At 40.3% G+C, this 22,670-nt stretch overlaps 1 protein-coding gene across 1 annotated transcript; it reads left to right on the top strand.

Annotated features, from left to right (window-relative positions):
• Nucleotides 1-17,816, top strand: SLC35F6 (solute carrier family 35 member F6). Its single transcript, XM_087959669.1, has 6 exons — nt 1-152; nt 9,701-9,773; nt 11,620-11,791; nt 12,949-13,161; nt 14,605-14,715; nt 15,467-17,816. The coding sequence occupies exons 1-6, from the start codon at nt 76-78 to the stop codon at nt 15,946-15,948; spliced, it is 1,128 nt and encodes a 375-aa protein (XP_087815795.1). The 5' UTR covers nt 1-75; the 3' UTR covers nt 15,949-17,816.
• The last annotated feature ends 4,854 nt before the right edge of the window (nt 17,817-22,670 follow it).

Here is a 22,670-nt window from a genome sequence, read left to right as displayed (position 1 = left end):
GAGGAGGAAATGCAACCGAACCACTGAGAGGGACAGTTGGGGCCGGCTGCTTACTGAGAGCGGCAAAGAGCAGCGATGGCCTGGACAAAGTACCAGCTCTGCCTGGCGGCGTTGATGCTGATCACCGGCTCCATCAACACGCTTTCCGCGAAGTAAGTCGGCGGGGACGTGGGAAGGCAGCCCCGACAGCGTCTCGTCCGCTCTGCCCGCGTTAACTCGGGGTGGGAATGGGGTGAGATGGGGTTTGGGAAGAGCAACTGCCGTTAAGAGCAAGCGGGGCAGAGATCGACCGAGGCTTGGGAAAGGAGTGTAAAGAATTGGGGGGAGGGGGAGATAGTTTGTGATGAGATCACCGAGATCTTCCATCTGATGAGGTTACCTAGTTTGAGTAAAGGAAAGTCTTCAATAAAACAACGAAGGGCACAGAAAACTAGGGACCCCTCATTTTAATCCTGAGCTATAAATGTTCTTTTAAGGGTCTCTTGCCATGGCCTTGTGTACTTGCTATGCAAGCATTCAAGTATTCAAGCATTCAGCCATTCGTTTCAGAATGATTGGGGTCTGTTGGGCAGGTTAGCTAGACATGAATTGCCATTTTCAGAGTTGAGGTGGGTTCCGATTAATCCAGATTATAAACCTCTAGTTGCTAGGTTCATCTACTTGATACACCCCCAAAATAAATTGTGTTATGGCTTAATGTGATGGTTACCATACTGGTACTGTATGGATTCTTACTGAACTATAGTTATACTCAACCCCATTACTTTATAGGCCAATATGTGAACTGAGCCGGTTTGTTCCCAGTTGCTGGGAAATATCAACAGGAAACCGTTTTATTGTAAACTGCCCAGAATCATTAGGTGGGCATGTAAAATTCTGATGAATAAATAAATAAAATCAAGCTTCAGAACTGACATCATGTTTAATAGCTTCTGAGAGATAGTTTTTGCTCATTGTGAAACTGAATGTGAAACAAGAAGGATTTTGATCCTGCATAGTTCTTCTGAGGGTCCTGTCACATAGTGAAGTTGTCTGGAGACACATTTTACACATTGTGCTAAAGTCAGGCCTCTTTTACCACAGCTAATGGAACAATCCACACCAGCTGGGTTCACACAGCATGCTTTGGTGGACACTTTGATTTACAAATCATAATTGCTGGGATTATATATCAGTCTAGAAGCAAATAAAGCCAATTCAAAGTGATAAATAAGCCCTTCTACCTAAATTTACTGTGGTATCTGTTTTAACTGGCCAAAGGAAATTTTAGCAGATGCAGATAATAACTACATAAACTAGGAAAAGGGGGAAAAATCAGTTTGTGGAGATACCCATTTTCATCTTTCTGGTTCCATTTATTGGACATGAGGGAAATATCCTGGAGATAAAAAGCTGCTCCACATGTTAAGGGTCTCCAGTTTCCTGAAAGGATTTCTCTTTCAACTTCATCGCCTATTTTTCTCTTTGCTTTACCTATTCTGTCTGAAACTTGATTTTCTGGTAAACAAAGGGACTGCTGCTGCAGATAAGAAAGTTGAGAGAGCAGCTCTCAGGACTGAGAAGGTAGCCAGCTCTTGTTCAATGACCATTCTTATCACTTGCTTATAGTCCTTCAGGTTTGTTATCAGAATTGCAGTAGAAAAAGAAGAATACACTGAATTAACACTTCTTTGAATGAAGAAGAATGTAGTGAAGCCTTATTTATTTAGAGATCCACCAATATTGTGGTGAATTCTGAATGGAAATGAATATATATTTCTGCACCTTATTATCAAGAAGAGAGAAAGCATGCTAACTGTGCCTGACAAGTGAGGGTTTAGGTAGCCTTTCCCAACCCTACCCTTTATCTACAGGTAGTCTTTGAGTTACGACCACAATTGAGTCTAAAATTTATGTTGCTAAGTAAAACATTGTTGAGTTTGCCACATTTTATGATTATTCTTGCCATAGTTGTTAAGTGAATCATTGTATTTGTTAAGTTAGTAACATGGTTATTAAGTGAATCTAGATTCCCCATTGACTTTGCTTGTCAGAAGGTTGTAAAAGTTGATCACATGACCCCGGGACACTGTGATCGTACAAATATGAACCACTTGCCAAGCATCTGAATTTTGGAGATGCTACCGTGGTCGTAAGTGTGAAAAATGGTTCTAAGTCACTTTTTTCAGTGCCGTTGTAACTTTGAACGGTCACTAAAGGAACTGTTGTATGTCGAGGACTACCTGTATTCAGTCTCATCCAACTTTCAGACCCTTTAAGATCAGTTATCTTCATTCTTTCCAATATCCTATTAAGTTTGAAGCTTTAAACCAGGACCTTGCTTGATAATATCAGTTCTGCATTTTTTTTCACCAGCCTCATTTGTCATTGCCTTCAACTATTCTCAACATAATTGATTTTTCTAAGGAATTTGATCACATGATATGGTCAAAATAAGATGGCCTTAGCTAGGTAATCTTAGCTTCCAGTGTTATTCCTGGAATGATGCAATCTAAAATATCTGTGTTTGTTATTTTTATTGTCCAAAATATGCACAGTAGACATTTCCAAACACATACATTAAAGGAGCCTATCTTTTTTAATGTCTAGTTTTCATCATCCTAAGTAGTTACAGAAAAGCAATCATATTTACTATTCTGCACTTCGCATTAAGATGCATGGCTTTGTGGATCTCTCTTCTACTCAATGTAGCATGGCTAATGGTATTCTACATTTAATTCTGGTTTAGACATCTTCAATCATTTTTGGAACCAAACGATCTAATAAAGTCCTGAGCTGATTCAGTCAATTTTTGTATTCATGTCACAATTTCCAACTGTCTTTATAAACTTAAACTTCTTGGTATTTAGAATCATTTGTTCTGTAGCATTTTCTGCCAGTAATATCGTGTCACCTGCATCTCTTAAATGTTAATATTCCTGCCACTAATCTTTCTTCCAATTCTGATTCATCTTAGTTAAAACTGCCTCTATGTATATATCAAAGGGGATAGAATACAGCCCTGCCAGACATCTTTTATAGTCTTGAATTAGTCTGTGTTCTGACAGTGCCTTCTTGTTGCGTAATGGTTTTATTTTATTGATTTAATCAAGCATCCTGAAGCATTCATTTCTCACAAATACTTGGATAAAATTTTCGTGTAATTGAAAGGATCAGTATCGTCAATGAAGAATAAATATATATCCTTTTGAAATATGCATGCTTGTTCTAGCATTTGCATTGTGATCTCAAGTACTTCTTCCTCTTCTATGTGTTGGACAGCTCTTTTTTCATGGTTTGACACAGTTATAGGATTTTCAACAAATTTTTGCTATAGTATGAAATCAAGGCTTTTGAATAGCAGTTGTGAGTGTCATCCTTTTGAGGGGGTTGCGATGAACTTGACCTTTTTCAGTCTTTCATCCATTCACTGGCATCCCATATATTTTTATTTAATGTAATTGCTGCTGTTGTTGCTTTTAAGCAGTTTTGATAAAATGTCACTTCCAGGGTCTCTCTGGATAACTGCTTCAGGGCTCATGATATCTTGTGTTCCAATAATTTATTTTATTTTATTACTTTATTTTTAATAATAAAATTTGTGTATTAATTAAATATTAATAGTAATATATTAATAAATATTAATATCTATTAATATTTTTAAAATTATTTATAATATTTTTTGTATGGCCAGCCATCTTAAGAGACAACTCTGGGCTGCTCACAAGAACAATATATCTGACTTCCCTTCAAATTTCTGTTGTGTTATGAGTAAAGCAACATTATTACTTTATCCAATGCCATAATACAGTGTATTCCTTCTATTTATATTTTATTTGTTTCTTATCATTTGTCCCACCACCACCATTTCTGCCCCTTATTTTTTCTTTGTCTGTAGTGAATGGTGTCTGAGTTTTCTTAGGGCAAAAAGTAACCCTTTTTATTTCTGTCTTCCATTGTGTACAATGCTCATCCCAGTATTTGTCATTCTTTTCTAGTTATAAGTTGAAAGTACTCGCTTATCTTGCTTTGTTAGCGATGCCTTTATCTTTTCTTTGGATGATTTCCACTGAAAGCCATTTGCTTATCTTTGTTAGATTTTTGTGTGGGACATGTTTCTGAGCTGTTTATTTGAAATGGGATTTTTTTATTGTTGTTTCTTTCCATAGTTTATTAGATTGTTTTTCCATGGTTAATTAACTCTTTTTTATTTCAACTACATATTGTATAAAGATGAAATCTTGTCACTATCACATTCCTAGATCAGTACCATATCTTTTTTTGTGTTACAGAATTTCAATTAAAATCATTTTTGACTACAAGTAGTTGATAATGCAAATCATAGTCTGCAACAGGTAAAGTTTGAACAGAGCTAACTGTTTTTCTGTCATTGGCTGAAAAGCATATAATAGATTTCATTGCAATACAATGTATTTGGAATGTTCAGGTGTACAAGTAGGATATGGGTTGAATAAATCTTGCATTGGTAATCCTCGGCCAGTTTCTATTAAAAATATCTGCCAACAATTTCTGCTTCTTAATTGCCTCCAATTTTGGTGTTTAAATCTCCCATAAAATATATTTTATCTCTTTTCAACTTTTTTATAACACTACTTAAATGTCAGCATAGAGCTGTTCTTCAGATACTTCTGTTGTTGGTGCATACATTTCAACAAATGAGACATTCAGAGATTTAGCTTGGATTTGATCAGCCATTATTTTTGCATTTAGTGCTTGGAAGCTGTCAACTGATCGGTGATTTTCATTTGTTATTAGTGGTACTGCATTCCTTCTCATGGTGTCACTTCCAGAACAGTACTGCATAAACTCATCTGAGCAAAAAATGATCTCAGTGATGCCAGGAATGCCTATTTGGTCATTATCATTTCTTTCTTGGTATTTAGCTTTGCATAGTTCATGTTTGAGACATTCCACATATCAATTCTGTTCAGTTTCTTCCAGTGTAAGTGGTTCCTTTTGTCATAGTCTTTCAGTGTTCATGCTCCTCAAAAATTTCCCTTTCTGCATTATAATTTCCTAGATTGCTCATACTACATTGTTGTCCTTCTTCTTTTTCCCAAGTAGCCTGGGAGTACCAGGCAAAAATGGTTTCTAATACTGTACCATTTCTGAACTTTTCTTTGACAACTTTTCTATAAACATTAGAATACATCGTAAGCAGTGGTGGGATTCCATTTTTTTTTACTACTGGTTCTGTGGGCGTGGCTTGGTGGGCGTGGCAGGGGAAGGATACTGTAAAATCTCCAGTCAGAGGTAGTAGTTCTCTGAACTACTCAAAATTTCTGCTACCGGTTCTCCAGAACTGGTCAGAACCTACTGAATACCACTTCTGATCATAAGGTTTTCTCCAGATCTCCCTATTAATCTCAGCTTGGGACCAACATACTATATAGCTGGATTCCCTAACCTAGTGGCTTCCAAATGGGGTTTAAATTTGTATAAACCAGCCAAATCTAGCTGCTTGGAGACATCTGTTTGGAAAAGATTCTTTTGAGTCCGAGTCTTCTGTTCTTCCTAAGTCTACCTCATTGCATTTCTTCTACCTATAGGTTTCCTCTGATGGTTTGAAGAAACTTTTAGAAGTTGTAGCTGTATTCCTGATTCTTACAAATCTCATCAGCTAAATCTCTGTCACATGATATTTTTTTTTGTCCTTTTGCAAGTTCTAGTTGCTGAGTAAGCAAACATCTTGAAAGAGGACAAGTCATGACATTTTGGGGGAGCTTACCTGTACTCTGAAATTTTCCTAGTTTACTGAAAAAAAACCTGTAGGTGTAGTTGCTTTAAACTTGTTTGCACATGTTGTGTTATAGTACCTTGATCTCATATGATTTTTGAATGATTACATAGCCTTTTCCAAGCATTGTTAAGAGGCTTAGATGGAAGTGGTAGTAGGAAGAGCAGGACAATTATGTCTGAATGTGGGTGAATTGGGAAATGGACGGCATATAAATCTGTAATCAATAATAAATATTTGGCCAAATTTGGTTTTGTCTGTACTCCATCAGCATGCTGTACATACTGGCAAAATAGAAAGAGCTGATGGTTCACAGACTTTGCATTTGCAAGTTCACAAATCTTCAGCAGTTCCCAACAATCATTATATTGGCCCTTACTCCCAACTTTTTCAGGTCCCTCCTCATAATAAAATTCGGGATGTAGCCTTTGCCATCATTTCTTAATTCTCATATTACTGCATTTTGTATCTCATTTTGTTGTCTTCTACACGTTGAAATGCTCAAGCTAGCCATATTGTGGTTGATAAAGGAACGGGTAACTTTCAAGGTTTTGCTCAGCTATTAAGTCCCTTTCTGGTGATCTCATCAGAGCTTTTTGAACTTCTGTGAGAAGGGGTTATTAGGTTGAGTGAATGCGATTTGATCCCTTCCTCACCCTTAAAGTCCCAATTCAGAAGAAGTTTGAAATGGTGCCACAGAAATCCAGCCATTTTGCTTAATACTATGGTCTAATTCACACAATAAACTAAAAAAAGGGCAATGATTCCACAGCACACTGAATCACAAATTTCCCATTGAGTTTTGTGAACCAAACTAGATTTAACTATCTAAGACCTTCAGACTAACATCATGAGTCCCTCTGGTATGTTCTTTCCATTCTGAATTTCCTGCTCCCTGAGGGAGAAAAATAAAATGGGTGAATCTTACCCCACACACACACACGCCTTCTGCTTGCTTCAGTCTGACCACAAAAAGAGCCGCCTTGGCGGTGATCTCTTCTTTATGGAACATAATTCCACGCAAGATATGGTTGATCCTCACCCTGTTGTCTATGGAGATTCTCAGTCATCCAGGTCATGATTGTCCATGAAAAAAAACCTTTGGGACTCACCCTGTAGTGTTTCTAAAATGACCTAAAAGCATGGTTTTGTCAGGAGGCCTGAGGACCACAATTGGAGATGGAGCCAGTCAAGTAGTTGATTTGATTGTGTTGCTGCTACCATGGGGGTGGGGGTGTAATAATGGGTTTTTATGTTGTGGATTTTTAAATGTTGCAAACCACCTGGAGTCAACTATGTGTAACTTGGGTGGCCATATAAATTTGTTTAATAAATAAAAAATAAAAAACTTGCTTTAAATTAAAAGCTAGTTTGGTAATTGAAACACACCACCTTCAGAAAACTAAATTCTTGAAACTGTCCAGATGTTTAAAACTGGTGCTCACCATATCTGTAGCACTGTGAATCTGGCATCCCCAACAGCATGGATTTTGGGAATTACTCAACAACCTGGAGGGCACCAGATTCGGTGCTGCTTTATAAAGACTTTTACTTCAACCACTGATTCATTGGACTGAATGACACAATTTGAATCACTCTTGCTTTTCAGTAGCTCTGCAGCATTTAAGTGGCTTAATCAACATGTTTCCTTCATGCATTTTTATTCCAAGACTGTTAAAGCATAAATTATTTTTCCAGCAACATTTGGATAGGTGGGTGTTACACCTACATTTTTAAGGACTTGATCATAGCTGTTCTTATACTTTTGGTAGTCGTTGTTTATCTTTTTTTTTTTACTTTGAAATTGCCCCTTTCCATTTTCCTAAAGATAATTTCTGATTTCAGTGAAAAATAGAATTGAATCCTCATAACTCATTTTAGAGTCATAATCTGTGCTGAAATGACCGTGCTCTGCCAATGGTGATTGAAAGAGAAAGGAGAAATATTGGTGTTTCTGGAATTTGAAGGGTTAGGGGGAAGTACACCCCATAAGGCAACTGTATTCCCAATAAAATTGAGGCAGGCCTCTCTACCAATGACAGGAACCTTAGGCCTCCAGATGTGATACACGGTAAGTCCCATCAACACGGTCAGTCGTAAGGATTCATGGGATGTGCACCCCACAATATATGCCAGTCCCTTTCTCTGTGCCCAGTGTTAATGGAAAAACCTGATCAATGCATTGTTGCACAAATGTTTCCACGAATCTGCCTTATATTGAATCTAAAACTATCTAAATTGATGTTGTTGGTGCTGACTGACAGAGAGGCTTTTCACATTTCCAGACGTAAAATTTTACCTACTCATCCTGGAGCTTCTGAGGATTTATTTTACATGCAGAGTAGCTATCTACTAAGCTATGCTCTTTCCTCTGATCTAGTTTTTCTGTTGGGAACTAAAGGTTCTTATAACTACTACGTCTGATATGAAGACTTTCTAATCTCAGCATGCCACAAATACTATTTTCAGAGGTGGTTTTGGTTGCAACTGCACAGTTAATGGCTGACCCATCACCCACTCTGTTGTAGTGTTGCATTCTTTATCCCATCAACTTTGTCTTGGGTTATTAATCAATAATATTGCACCAAGACTACAGGAAGAGGACTCTTTGCATTTTGATTCCTTTTGGGGCATCTAAAGCTTAACAAGATCCTGTTGGTATATTTTACAAGCATCCTAATAGTGGCAGCACTGTTTCTCACTCATTTTTGGCAAAAAGATTTAAAAACATATCCCTATCAAAAGAGAAAAAAAAAACATCTTTTAATTTAGCCCTACCTTCCATCGGCATTGCTGAAACGTTGCAATGTAAAAAATATACGTTTAGCAATAGTGACTCTACTTACTATATTATGTAATTATTGGGTGTCTTTTTTTCCACCAAATGTTACTTTTGGCATAGGGGAATAGCAGCCTTGACACCTGAGCTGTGAAAGATCTGTTCATGTGTTACTTTTTCTGCTATATCAGAGTTTCTAATTACAGCAGCCCCGGAGAGATTTGGCCTGGTGTCAGCAAATAAACTCTTTGCAGTTTTTGTTTGCAGTTAGGTAGCTAAGCTGGGGACAGGTTCAGGCAAAGGAATGTGTCACAGAGCAATTTTTCTCCTTAGAAGATGTGCAAAGCCAATAAACTAGCTATGCTTAATTTATGGTTGTTTTCCCCAGTCTTTTTCTTCAGATGTGTTGAGTTGTAGTTGGAGAAGGATGTTTGCTGCGCTAATGTGGGTTTAAGGAATAGTTCTTCTCTTGTCTTTCAACTTGGCCTTACTAGCAGAGTATGTATCTTCTTCAGCTTCTGAATGGACCGACTATTTCCAGCTGCCACCATCTCATCTATTAAAAAGGCAGCTTTGGCTTGAAGCTTTTTCAGAAGCTGAGAGACATCCAAGCAATACTATGGAAAAATTTTGGCAAATATTGTTTATTAGATCTCCACGTCCAAGTTGGCTTCTTCTAAGACCTTGCTTACATGAGATACTCAGCTGTAGCACAGGTATTTGCATGTTTAAAGTCTCAGATTCCCAGTGGGGCTTCCATTGGTAGGGATTATTTATTTGTTTGTTTGTTTGTTTATTTATTTATTTATTTTGCCGCCAATTCACCCATGGCAACTTGAGGCGGCTTCCACAATGTAAAACCATATTTAAAACAAAAAATAAAAATAAAAAAAAAACAATGAAAACTAACAGAATCAAATACATTAGTAAAGTACAATAAAACAAAATTTGGGAAAATAAAACAAAAAATAAATTATCCTACAAGAAGGGTGGATGACAAGAATGACAGGTAGAAATCTGATATTTCTAGCAGATTGCGTTCACCGTGGGACGAATAAACTAGCCTCCATTACCATTTTGCACAAGCTTTTGTAATAATGTTTCACATCCCCAAATGCCCGAAGATGTAAATCCAAAGCTTGGGGAACCATTTTCTAACTGACTCCTTCACCCCTTGCTTTCAGGTGGGCTGACAAGCTGAAGGCACCAGGCTGCCATGGGACAGAACCACACTATTTCCAGCATCCCTTTCTACAGGTAACATTGGCAAGATTCTGCACTACTTTGTTTCATTATATCTAAACCAGGGGTGTCCAACCTTGGCAACTTTAAGCCTGGAGGACTTCAACTCCCAGAATTCCCCAGCCAGCTTTGCTGGCTGGGGAATTCTGGGAGTTGAAGTCCTCCAGGCTTAAAGTTGCCAAGGTTGGACACCCCTGATCTAAACCATCTCAAGTGATGACCGGGGAATTCTGGGAATTGAATTCCACACAGTGTAAAATTGCTGAGGTTAAGAAACACCGGGCCAAACTCATTTCTGTGATGTTAAGAACGTAGGTTCTTCAGACTCACAAAATCTGCCTACAGGTAGTCCTTGACTTACAACAGTTCATTTAGTGACAGTTCAAAGTTACAACAGCACTGAAAAAAGTGACTTTTGGCCATTTTTCACACTTACGATGATTGCAGCATCCCCATGATCACGTGATCCAAATTCAGGTGTTTGGCAACTGACCCGTATTTATGACGGTCACATGTCCTGGGGGTCATGTGATCTCCTTTTGCAACCATCTGACAAGCAAAGTCAATGGGGAAACAAGTTTCACTTAACAACCATGTTACTAACTTATCAACTGCATGATTCACTTAACAACTGTGGCCAAACAGGTCGCAAAACGGGGCAAAACTCACTTAACAAATGCCTCACTTAACAACAGAAATTTTGGTCATACGTTGGGGACTACCTATAGTGAAATTTCCTCTTTGCTTTGCTTTTCCCCTTCCCCAAATCTGCAAAATTCTTTATAGTGTTCGCATTTAATGAAACAAGAAAACCCATTTTTAATCCAACACTCATCAAAACATCTGGTGGTCAAGAACTCCTTTCATCTGTCACCACGACTTTAGCAGGGAGATTGGCAGCCAAAGCACCAGTTCAAAATGACCGACCTATCTGGCAATTGAAGCCCTTCCCTTTTTTTAAGCTATGCTGTATGCCAGGGACCATTCCTGTGGGTGCTGCTGCTCTTAAGTAACCCAGCTGGTCTTCCCTTACTTTCAATCCTGGGTGATAGTCATGCCAGTATTTCTCAAGCTGAAAGAACAGTGGAGTATAATCAAGTCACATAAAGAGTATTTTGATAGGTGCAGTATATCTCACGCTCTTAGTGTAGGTTTCCATGTGCATTTCCACCATTGGGGGTGGGGAGAATAAAATATCATATTGAGTTGAGTTCGTTCTGCTAACTATTTCAGCACATCAATACAGTTTTCCTGGCAACAGTACAAATGGTGGACCATTGTCTTCTTAGATATTCTTTAAGTCAGTGATCCCCAACCTTTTTTACGCCGCGGCCCGGTATCCCCAACCTTTTTTATGGCCCAGTACCGACATCAGCTGGGCGCCGCCATCTTGTTTTGATGAAAAAGTGCTTCCGGTGAGCTTTCTACCCGGAAAAGCTCACCGGAAGCACTTTTTCATCAAAACAAGATGGTGGCACCCAGCAAGCCAGCGGCCCGGTAGGACTTGTTCCACGGACCGGTACCGGTCCGCAGACCGGTGGTTGGGGACCCCTGCTTTAAGTCATCTACAGTCCTGGGATTTCCTACTGGTCTCCCATCCATCTTATAACCAGGTCTAATCCTGCTTAGCTTCCAAAGCCAATTGGGATTGAAGAGAGGCTGCCATCTACTGAGGCTTTCAGAAAAAAACACAGTTGAAACGGTGATGAATATACGATGAAATATCAGAATCCTTGATCCAAACCAACGTGGCAATTTGTCCAAGTTCTGCCAGGAGGTTGAGAGAAGTTGGTGGCTTTTATTGGGGATTTGTTATCCATGTCAGTCCAGAACTTTGTCAACCTTTTGGTTTACATTTCAGGCAGTGGGCATGTTTCTGGGGGAATTTTCCTGCCTGGCTGTCTTCTACCTCCTGCTCTGCACTGACCGGAGGAGGCCACAACCCACCATGACAGCTCCTCAGTCCTTTAACCGATTGCTTTTCTTGCCTCCAGCACTATGTGATATGACAGGGACTAGCCTCATGTATGTGGGTAAGTGTCTACAAATGGCTGTTTGTGCATAAAATACCCATAGTGATAGTGCAGACTTATAAACCGCTCCATAGCTTTACAGCAGGGGTGTCCAACCTTGGCAACTTTAAGACTTGTGGACTTCAACTCCCAGAATTCCTCAGCCAGCTTTGCTGGCTGAGGAATTCTGGGAGTTGAAGTCCACAAGTCTTAAAGTTGCCAAGGTTGGACACCCCTGCTTTACAGCATGCTCTTAGCAATTTACAAAGCATATTGTCCCCAACAGTCTGGGTCTTCATTTTACCGACCTTGGAAGGATAGAAGGCTGAATCTACCTTGAGCCAGTCAGGATCGAACTTCTGGCTGTGGGCAGAGTTAGCCTGCAATACTGCATTCTAACCACTGCGCCACCATGACTCTAGTAAAAAAAAAAATATCCAATAAAAGAGTAGGAGAGAGGGAGTTTTGCTAAGAATATGACACTTTGGAGGAGTTTAGCACTGGCCTTGAGAAAGAGGAGGGAGAGGAAAAACAATTGCTCAGCCCTGGGAAAGTAGAAAGTCTGAGAAAAAGGCTGAGAATGACCCTGCCTTGACCTCATGCTTAAGAAGGGTCAGGAGGCAAGTGTACAGATTTTCAAGGTTTGTTTATTATCACCTACAAAAATAAAGTAAAATCTCTATAAAGTTTCTGTTCTTTGCTGCTTGCCTTTCTGAAGGGGCTGAGAAACACATTCCTCTCCCTCCGTCTGTTTTAAAAATGCAACCATACAGCATTTCCATTCAGAAACAGCTGTTTTTAACACAATAAGAAAAGAACAGTCATTCAGAATAAGTAAATAGTTTACATCTGATGAAACAGAGTATGTAAAGAGTGCCAAATAACAACTGTTGATGTAACCACCTACCAAGTTGGGGGAGACAGAATAAAAAGATTTCACTCATGGAAGCACTCTTTATTCTGTATTATGCAATCCTTTATCATCCTTTTTCTTCTTGTTTCTGGAGGGGGGAAAAACATCTGGAAGGAATGGGGGACAACCTAAGCTCTTCTATTTTAAGCTTCGGTTCCTACCATCGTAGCCCAAATTCTCATTGCTCTTTGTCTCTCCTCGTCCCAGTTTTTCCTCTAATCATCATTCTTCCTTCTTTCCCCACTACTCATTTTTGCAATTCCAGCTCTGAACATGACCAGCGCTTCTAGCTTTCAGATGTTGCGTGGAGCTGTGGTCATCTTTACGGGCCTGCTCTCCGTAGCTTTCCTGGGGAGGAAGCTGGTACTGAGCCAATGGCTGGGCATCCTGATCACCATTGTAGGCCTGGTGGTGGTTGGCCTGGCAGATTTGCTGAGCAGTCATGATGAAAGCCACAAACTCAGTGAGATCATCACAGGTATGTAAGGAGGGGGTATTCTAAAGCAGGGGTCCCCAACCACCGGTCCCCGGACTGGTACCGGTCCGTGGAACAATTTCTACCGGGCTGCCGGTTTGCTGGGCGCCGCCATCTTGTTTTGATGAAAAAGTGCTTCCGGTGAGCTTTTCCGGGTAGAAAGCGGCACTTGGGTGCTGAAAGAATCCTCGCACCTTAGTTTCATCGAGGTGGGGGGGCGGCTTCAAACAAAACTAAGGCGCAAGGATTCTTTCAGCACGCATGGCAAGGCGAGCCGAGCGACCATCCGAAGCCGTCGCGAAGCCCATCGACACAGGTACAAAGGAGGAGTTGAAGGTGGCGGGAGAAGCGGGGACGGCTGGCTGGCCGGTTGCTCGGCTCGCCTTGCCATGCGTGCTGATGCCGGTACCGGGCCGTGGATGATTTTGTGATGCTGGTACCAGGCTGCGGATGATTTTGTGATGCCGGTACCGGGCCGCGGCACAAAAAAGGTTGGGGGCCACTGTTCTAAAGCCAGTGGCTCTACAGGGGGATCCTGGAGAGTGGTTTCCTTGGCAGTTCATGCTGTTTACCTGCAGACAGAGATCTCAGGCTGACTTGGATGTCCCTAATATCCAGATATGCTTTCTGACCATGCTCTTCTTCCTGTAGCATTGCGATGCTTAGCTTAAAAACATTTCTCTTCTTCTCCAATCCCAAACATCTTGGTTCAGAAAGCAGTGTCCCCGTGCTTTCTGATTTAGATTTCAACGCTCTGATTGGTGCGGCCCTCAGTGAAATCGAGTTTAACACCCCTGCTCCAGACAGACCATTTGTAGTTAATGATTAATAACATACTGGAAAAGGTATTGATTTTATTGTTTCCTAATATATAAATTCAAATAGTAAGAGGTTTATTTTTGGAATGCTATTTACAACATATATGGTATATCCCCCAAACAGCTCTCCAGATTTGCTAGATAAGAACACTGGTAGCTCTCGGTTAGTTATCCCATAGGTTGGAAATTCTGGGGAATGGATTCCCACAACAAATCAGTGATGAAATCTAAAACAGAAAGCACATGGACCAGCAAGGAGCTAAGGAACAATTTCTTCCTTCAATTCATAGTTAGAGCATTCTATGTCACAAGTTATTGAAACTGGCTTAGATTATTTATATTAAACAAATAATAGCATAATGGCTATTATAAATAAATGGAATCTAGGTGTCTGGTTTATTATTTTATAATATGCATTTCTATTAAATTAAGCGGCTTTCATAAAACTGACCTACAATGTAATAAAAAAAATGGTTTACAGAGAAAAAGAGGCATAGGGTATCTATCTCCATATGTATTAGAATAGGTGGCTATTTCACACATTTTTCCTTTCAAGATTTGACAGAGTAAATAAGTGATTGAGGGAGTATCTTCCTTATGGAATGCTCAGGTTCTTGCTTCTCCATAGGTGACCTTCTCATCATTATGGCCCAAGTTATTGTGGCCATTCAGATGGTGCTGGAGGAGAAGTTTATCTACAAGCACAATGTTCACCCTCTGCAGGCTGTTGGCACTGAAGGTATGTAATCTCGTAATGTTCTGGGTTCACATGGATCAACAGCTACCATCTCTGATCAAATGGAAATATGATTTATAAATAGTTTTCTGCTACAGTTGGGTAGCTTCTATGTTCTTTGAAGACCATCGTGAACTGCCGTGAATTAATGGCTGAAACAATGTCCTCCAAAAGATTATTTGTATTTCCTCATGGTACAAGGCATGGCATAATTCTACAGTTCCTAAAGTGACCGATTTTCTTCCTTTCTGACTTGGGGAAAATATCCCCTTCTTTTAGCAGTCACTTTTTTTGAGGTTTTATAACAGCTGCATAAGGGCTGCAGCTTCCAGAATAAGCAGACAGCAAAGCTGAGGATACTGAGGGTAATAGACTCAACATATCTACAAACTGGCAGGTTGGAGAAGGCAGCTTTGTAACTACGGGAAGTATTTTACATAGAATGTCTCCTGGAAATTCAGCAGATAGCAGTATCTGACTAATCTTGCCTGGGCTTGGAAGTCAAGTCAGGTACTAGTGGGAGACTAGAGGGAACGTCCAGAGGTAAATCCAGATTGGGACATTAGTAAAACAGCCTGAAGAAGGCAATGGCAAGCAGTGTTTTTACTCTTGCCAAGACTACGTCAATGTGATCACTAGGTCTTGAGCACAACTCAGAGCGGTCTTTTACCTTTTTGACAGGACCAGTTGGATGAGATAGACTTATGATGCTCCTGGGTTTCAATCATATTCATTTCTTCTTCCTTTTTAACAGGTTTCTTTGGGTTCGTCATACTCTCCATCATCCTGGTGCCCATGTACTTCATACCTGGGGGCAGTTTCAGCGGTAGCCCACGGCAGGTACTGGAAGATGCTATAGATGCCTTCTGCCAGATTGGCCATCTGCCACTTATTGCTGTAGCCCTGCTGGGCAATATGAGCAGCATTGCCTTCTTCAACTTTGCTGGCATCAGTGTCACAAAAGAGATCAGCGCCACCACCCGGATGGTACTTGATAGCCTGCGCACCATTGTCATCTGGGTTGTCAGCCTGGCCATCGGCTGGGAGGTCTTTCATGGACTGCAGATCCTGGGTTTCCTCATCCTTCTCATTGGAGCTGCCCTTTATAATGAACTGCACCAGCCCCTCCTTGCTCGCCTGCCCTGGAGGAGGCCACCAGCAGGGGTTGCGGCGAGAGATGCTGATAGAGAAGGTCTGGTGGCCACAGATGAGCTTTCCATTAATGGAGACAGTTGATGGCAATGGAACTCTTACTTCTGCACCACCACTTAGGACCTTTTATTGAATGAATTGGCCTGTATTGCTGGGAGATCAGGCTAAAAACACTCAACTGGTTTCAAGATCTGCTTTGTAGCTTTGGGGATGCTTTGCTTAACTTTAAACATCTGGATGGCTCTCCATTATTTCATTCTTCTGCCTTTTACTGAAGGAAGTGCAGGGGTGGTGGTGGTGTTACCCTTTCTCTAGCAACCACAGAGTGGAGATCTGCTGCTGCTAAGCAGCCCTGAAGTGGTTATGGGCTCTCTCCTGGGGTTGCTTGGAAGCCATCTAAAGCCTTGCTCCATCTCGCTTCATCAGCATTTTGGGATGGGGACAGTGGACGTAATTGGAAAGATTTTCTGGGAACCTTTATAGTTCCTCAGCTGTACCATCTGCCTTGTGGGTACCTGTCACTTTATTGTTTATCTTCTGTTAAAATAACATCACGAAGCAATTGGAGGAGGACCTTTGTGTATCCCCAGTAGTCCAGCCTGCATAAAGGATACTCTCATGCTTCTGCCAAGTAGGATCTTGTCTACTCCATTTTAAAAAGACAAGTGCAAGTGACCATCTTTCCCTGACATGCCATTTTCATCATTTCTCATTCTCGTTACTCTGCAGGATCCAATCTCAGTTGGTCACCAGAGGCTTCGTCTTCCAAACTTTTGGACTCCTGCCTGGAGCCCATTCTGGAAAGAGAGAGGTTCCCTGAAGATGGACTCCCATCCTCAGGAAACTTCTGAGTTCCTCCCTAGGAGTCTCCCTTTGAGTCCGAAAGCTTGGAAGACGAAACCTGTGGTCCAGATGACCAACTCAGATTGGATCCTGGGACACGAATATTTGCCTCCGGCTCCTTTCTCCAAAGTGGCCTTCCCCAACCAGAGGATGGGCAAGAGGGGCAATTCAACACACGCAAAAGGGAACAGCAAACTAGAAAAGGTTGCCCTCATCTGCCTGTATACTGTATACCTTGCCTTTTTCTTGACCTTTTAAGGAAGAGCTGCTCTAGGGAGGTCTAATGAAGTGCTTTCTGTTTCCCTTTCGTCATGTGAGAAGTTTACTGCTGACCTGGGTCAAAGCTGGCTGTTGAGTAGTAAGATAGGGAGCTGCTTTATTGAGCAGCCTCAGATCAAGGACATGGTGTGCCACAGTTTATAATCTGGGATTACAGTCCAGCATATTTTGCCGTATGATACCCAGGATCTGGGATTTAGTAAAGCTGTTCTGGCTGCTAAAGGGAACAGCTGGTCCTAGATCATGCAGTTACACAGTTTGGAAAAAGGGAGCACCAGCTGAGTTACTTATATGTGCCATTTTTTTCTATTTATACTGAAAAGGCCTAGAGTTTAAAGACCAAGTGCCGAGTTTTGTTTTGTTTTGTTTTTTTTGTGAAACAGTCCAGCAGTTGGCACAGTTGATGTACTCTTTAATATCTGTATACTTATCCACACATGTCTGAGCAGCAATAAGGAAATAGGGACTTTTAGAAAAACAGTGACTCATTTCCAGATTATTGCTATTTCCAGAAATGCTACTGGCCTGACATCTGAAAGAAAGCCCATGCATCCTGATCAACTGTGGCCTGTTGATGGATTTTAGGAGTGCACAGAAAGTGCCTTCTTTTAAAGGACACCCTAGGTACTTGAGATCAATTGTCCAGGTATCAGCAACCCCTCTCTGCTTGACAGCTTCCCTAAGCGCTGAGCAGATCTTGCCCATGTGCCCTCGGTGACACTGTTAAGTGATTGGGACATGGAATGGAGGTAACAGTTGGATTTCTCCTGGTTGGGAGATACTAAACAAGAATGCAGTTTTGTAACCAATAAAATACTTTCTGATCTGAAGTGCTTTTATGTCTGTTTAAGTTGAAATTTATTTTTACGTGGGGTTTTAAAATAATGTTTTATCAGCACAGCTGTCCTGAAGTCTCTCCAGGAATGGCTGGGGATGGGTCTCAGAGCGGTACCTAAATGAAGAAAACTGTGATATGAAAAGGTAACTAGGCATCAGACAGCAATAATCAAATGGCAATACATGAACATGTTCACATGCAACAGGGTTTGGATGTAAGCCAGCATAAAGTGTTGGTACACAAGTTCCTGATGGGTTGTCCCAAAGGTGCTTTTTTTCAAGAGGCAACTGGACTTTCTGGTTTTTCTTCGATAACGTTTTGCTTCTCATCCCAGAAGCATCTTCAGCTCAGCTGAAGAAGCTTCTGGGATGAGAAGCGAACGTCTTCAAAGAAAAATCAGTTCAAAAATCAGTTCAAGTCCAGTTGCCTCTTGAAAAAAAGCACCTTTATGGTTCCTGATGGATTGTTTAGTTTTTTTAAAAAAAAAGATTTAAGTCCTTCATGTTTAAAAAATATATTTGATTTTTCATGGGTTAGACTTACTGACAGTCTTATTTATGTCTTACCTCCTCTTTAAAATTCAGACGGATAGATCTGTAGCTTTGCGCATACATATTTTCATAATCTGGCCTTTAGGTAAGTCTGTTGCTAAACATATAATTCTGAGAGGGTGTAGACCTCCTTCTAATGAGCACTAGATAACTTAATCCTGGGAAAGTGCAGAACTGTGGCTTGCTTGAGTTCCTGGTGATGTAAGAAGCATCAGATCAGGGAAGACTGAACGTGTGTATTACAACTATCCTCCAAATGAAAATTTCAATAAATGGAAAGTAATATAACCATAAATTAGGCGCAGAGATACAATGAACTATTTAGCCAAGCTGCAAAGATGAAGTGGGCCAATGATTCTAGAGGGAAATATTGATGTTGGCCCCTGTCTGATATGTTAAAGATACTTACAAAGGAAGATAGTATACTGCAAAGCAAAATGCCAATGACAGTATAATTCTAATTTACCATAATTTCTCTATTTCACAAGGAGCATTCTAGGAAAATTGGGCAACTGCAACTAGTGCTTTATTCAAATATATGCATACTTACTTTATGTGTTATTCCTGAACCTGTTAACCTGGCAGCCAACCACTAAACTTAGAAGAGCATTCAAGAAAAAACATACTCTTACGATTGGCCTGTTTGACAAATTTATTTTATTTATTAAATTTGTATGCTACCCATCTCACTGACAAGGGACTCTGTTTATGAAGTGCAGTGTCTCCCATTAAGCAAGCCAACAGATGGTTATATTACTTTCATTTATTGAAGTTTTCATTTGGCAGGAGGATTGTAATATACAAGTTCACCTTCCCTGATTTGATGCCTTTCAAACAGGATGAATTACATTCTTCATGGCTCTTGGCCATTACTTTCCGAATATGGTTGGAGAAGGTGGTGATTGTAGCTACAATCTGAGTCAAAGGAAGATTGGCCTGAACAACCAAACAAGGAAACTCCTTTCTCCAATCATCTACGGGGCATATTCCAATGTATTTGGAAAGAGGGGCATATTCTAATGTATTTGGAAAGAGCTGCGGTGGCACAGTGGTTAGAATGCAGTACTGCAGGCTACTTCTGCTGATCACTGGCTGCCAGCAATTTGGCAGTTCGGGTCTCACCAGCTCAAGGTTGACTCAGCCTTCCATCCTTCCAAGGTTGGTAAAATAAGGACCCAGATTGTTGTGGGAAATATGCTGACTCTGTAAACCGCTTAGAGAGGGCTGTAAAGCACTAAGAAACGGTATATAGCTAAGTGCTATTGCTATTTGTAAATCACTAAATCTTTGCAAGACTGTTGTCAACCTGCTGAGATGGCAGAATCATTGTCCTGGTTATTTTCTGCAGGAGCAAATCCCTGACTAACAGTCTGAAATTGTAAAGCTTTTGTGTCAGCCTGGACATAACTAATTAATTTTTTGCAATCTTCTATATTTCTGAGGGTTGCATGAACCAGGATTCAGGATTTTTATATAGAAGGCAACTCTAATGTGAAAGGACTATTGCTTCTTTTTTCCTGAGTTTTAAGATAGATAGATAGATAGATAGATAGATAGTCCTCGACTTACAATGGTTCATTTGGTAACCTTTCAAAGTTTACAATGGCCTTAAAAAATGATTTCTGATCATTTTTCACATGACCTTTGTAGCATCTCCATTATCATGTGATCAAAATTAATGGTTCAGACTTCTACCTGTTGCTATGTCCCAAGATCATGTGATCATCTTTTGCGACATTTTAACAAGCAAAATCAATGGGGAGATTTAGATTCACTTAACAATTGTGTTACTAATTTATGAACAATGATTCGCTTAACAACTGTGGCAAGAAAGGTCATAAAATGGGGCAAAACTCACTTAACAGAAATGTAGAGCTCAGGTGTGGTTGTAAGTCAAGGACTACCTGTACTACAGCCTGGAGAAGCTTTTCAATTCAAATTGATAGCAGAATTCAGTAATCATAGTCAGATTGTGGTGCCGGAGGCAGAAAAAGAAGGCTTAGAAACCTTAATTGCCTTAGCCACCCAGTATCTCTAATTTATTTTGGAAGAAGTAATCATTTCTGACCTTTTACAATGGAGCAAGAAAAACAGGGTAATTTCCAGATACGTGGGAGAGATTCTTAAAAAGAAGTGGCATTTATGTTTCTATTTCCTGTTATTCTTTCTTTTTATAAATTGGTGATTTGAGCTTATTTGCCAAAAGACTTCTTTTCTTTAAAAGTAAACATATTTTAGAAATATTTCTGCAGTGACTGCACGCAAAAATCATGTTATTTCTGGAGAATTGTCGCCCAGCCATCCATATAGGGCAAAAGATATAGAAGAAAATATATACTAATGTTTCTTTGGGAAGATCCTCCACAAAGATTGTATACTGTTATTTAATCATACTGTCTACTAAGGCTTATCCTGCAGTTTTTCCTGCTCCAAAAGGGAAGTTTTCCTGATTTCTGTAGTGGCAAAGTTGTGTTTGGGCTCCAAACCTATGCAGTGCTAGACCTGGTTAATATTTGGATAGGAGACTAGCAGAAAATCCCAATGCTATCATCTCCACTGGTAATTCAAAAAGAATCATGCAAGAATCATGCAAGAAAAATCATTTCTGTGTTGTAGCTAAGACAACCCAGAAGTTGAGTGCAATTCAAAGAAGCTTTGACTTGACTTCTCGGAAATCTCTCTTTAATGTTGCTCCCCATATCCCAGCAATGAAAACAAGGCTGGAATGTGCCTTTTGAAGCGTACACAAAGATTTTTGAATTAAGAGAGTACGCTCATTTACTTTTTGATCTTTTAAACATGTATGGAAAAAGGATTTTTCTTAAGCAAAATTTTAAAAAGTGTGACTTTGTGGGAGTTTAAAACATTGAGAATTGGACACAAATGCCCCAGTTCCCCCTGAGAGTATTTGGGAGTGGGGTGCTTCAACAGGTAAGGTCACTTTCCCTTTCAGGATGTGTTGCAGCACAGCTCTAGCTCTCATCTACAGTCAACCTAACAGCGACTTTTGTTATGGGGATTTTCCTGACCCCTTGACCGCTGAAATGCCTTAAGTATGATGGGCTTAGTATTTTTCTTAGCTGACATTTGTGTCCCACTTCTGAGGGCCATCATCTTTCTTCTGCCCCAAAGTCAACTTTTGGAAATCAAGGAGAAATTCTGCACCCCAAAATAAGTGGCCTTGAAAGACAGGGACAAGGGCAATCATAGTGTTTTGTGAACCTTTTCTGTACTGCAGCATTGTAAGTAATATTTCTCTCTCACTCACTCACTCACTCCCCTTCTCCTTCTCCCTGTGTGTATCTACCTTCAAGTCAGTCAGATTTCTGCCAGCTGCCTGGATTAGTCCCAGCAGTTTTCTTTGGAAGTGGTTTGCTGTTGCCCCCTGACTAGGGCTGAGAGAGAGTGGCTGGCCCAGAGTCGCCAATTGCCCTTATGCTTAATAAGGGACTAGAACTCATGCCCTCCAGTTTCTAGCTGGTGCCTTATCCACTACACCAAACTGGTTGCCCTTCATAAACTATACAGTTCACATAAGGAGTTAACACATGAAGCGGCCTTGAACTAAACCAGAGTATTTGCAGCAAGAGAAGGTATGAATTCAAGCTGCACTTTGGCTTTAAAGAGCTCATCACCATCCTTTTCCATTGCATAGCAGGCAATATAACATCTTTTTAGGGGTTTATGAACACTCAACTTGCAAATGAGTTTTAATCCAATTGGAGAGAACCTGGAGCAATTCTCTCCAGTACACAATTCTTTAAACCCATTAGATTTATACTTCAGCAAACTATATCCTATTTCATCTATTGGGTGAGATGTTGTACAGAGCTTCCTTCCTAGGGGATTGGAGGGAAGGATGTGAGGAATAATAAATACAGAAAGTACAGGACAGTAGCATTTTAAGTTGCTTGCAATGTCCACGCCTGTGGACAATAAACATTCTGGGTGAGACAATTACCACTTCCAAGTTGGAACAAAAGAAAAAAAAATCTGACTCATCCAAACCTCATTAATTGTAACTCAGTGGTAAATACTTTTTGACAATTTGTTTTTCACTAAAATCCTTTTAGTACAAACCACTCAACGTAAACAGCTTTTTCTAGAACCTATTTACAGATCCACCTACATCTAATCACTGAAAACTGGCTGCATGAACATCCAGGAAAAAAGACACATGTGTCATGACACACATGATGCAACTTGTGTGCTTGCAGAAGTTCCATTGTCATTTCATAATTGTGACTTTTGTGTGAAGTCACAATATCTATATCATTTTGACATTATTGCTGTTG

Source organism: Notechis scutatus, chromosome 1 (genome assembly GCF_049901735.1).
Source record: "Notechis scutatus isolate UNSWTSFEM ecotype Mainland chromosome 1, rNotScu1.2, whole genome shotgun sequence".
NCBI classification, from domain to species: domain Eukaryota; kingdom Metazoa; phylum Chordata; class Lepidosauria; order Squamata; family Elapidae; genus Notechis; species Notechis scutatus.
Note: the sequence above shows the minus strand (reverse complement) of the source record. Positions and strands in the feature narration are given on the sequence as shown.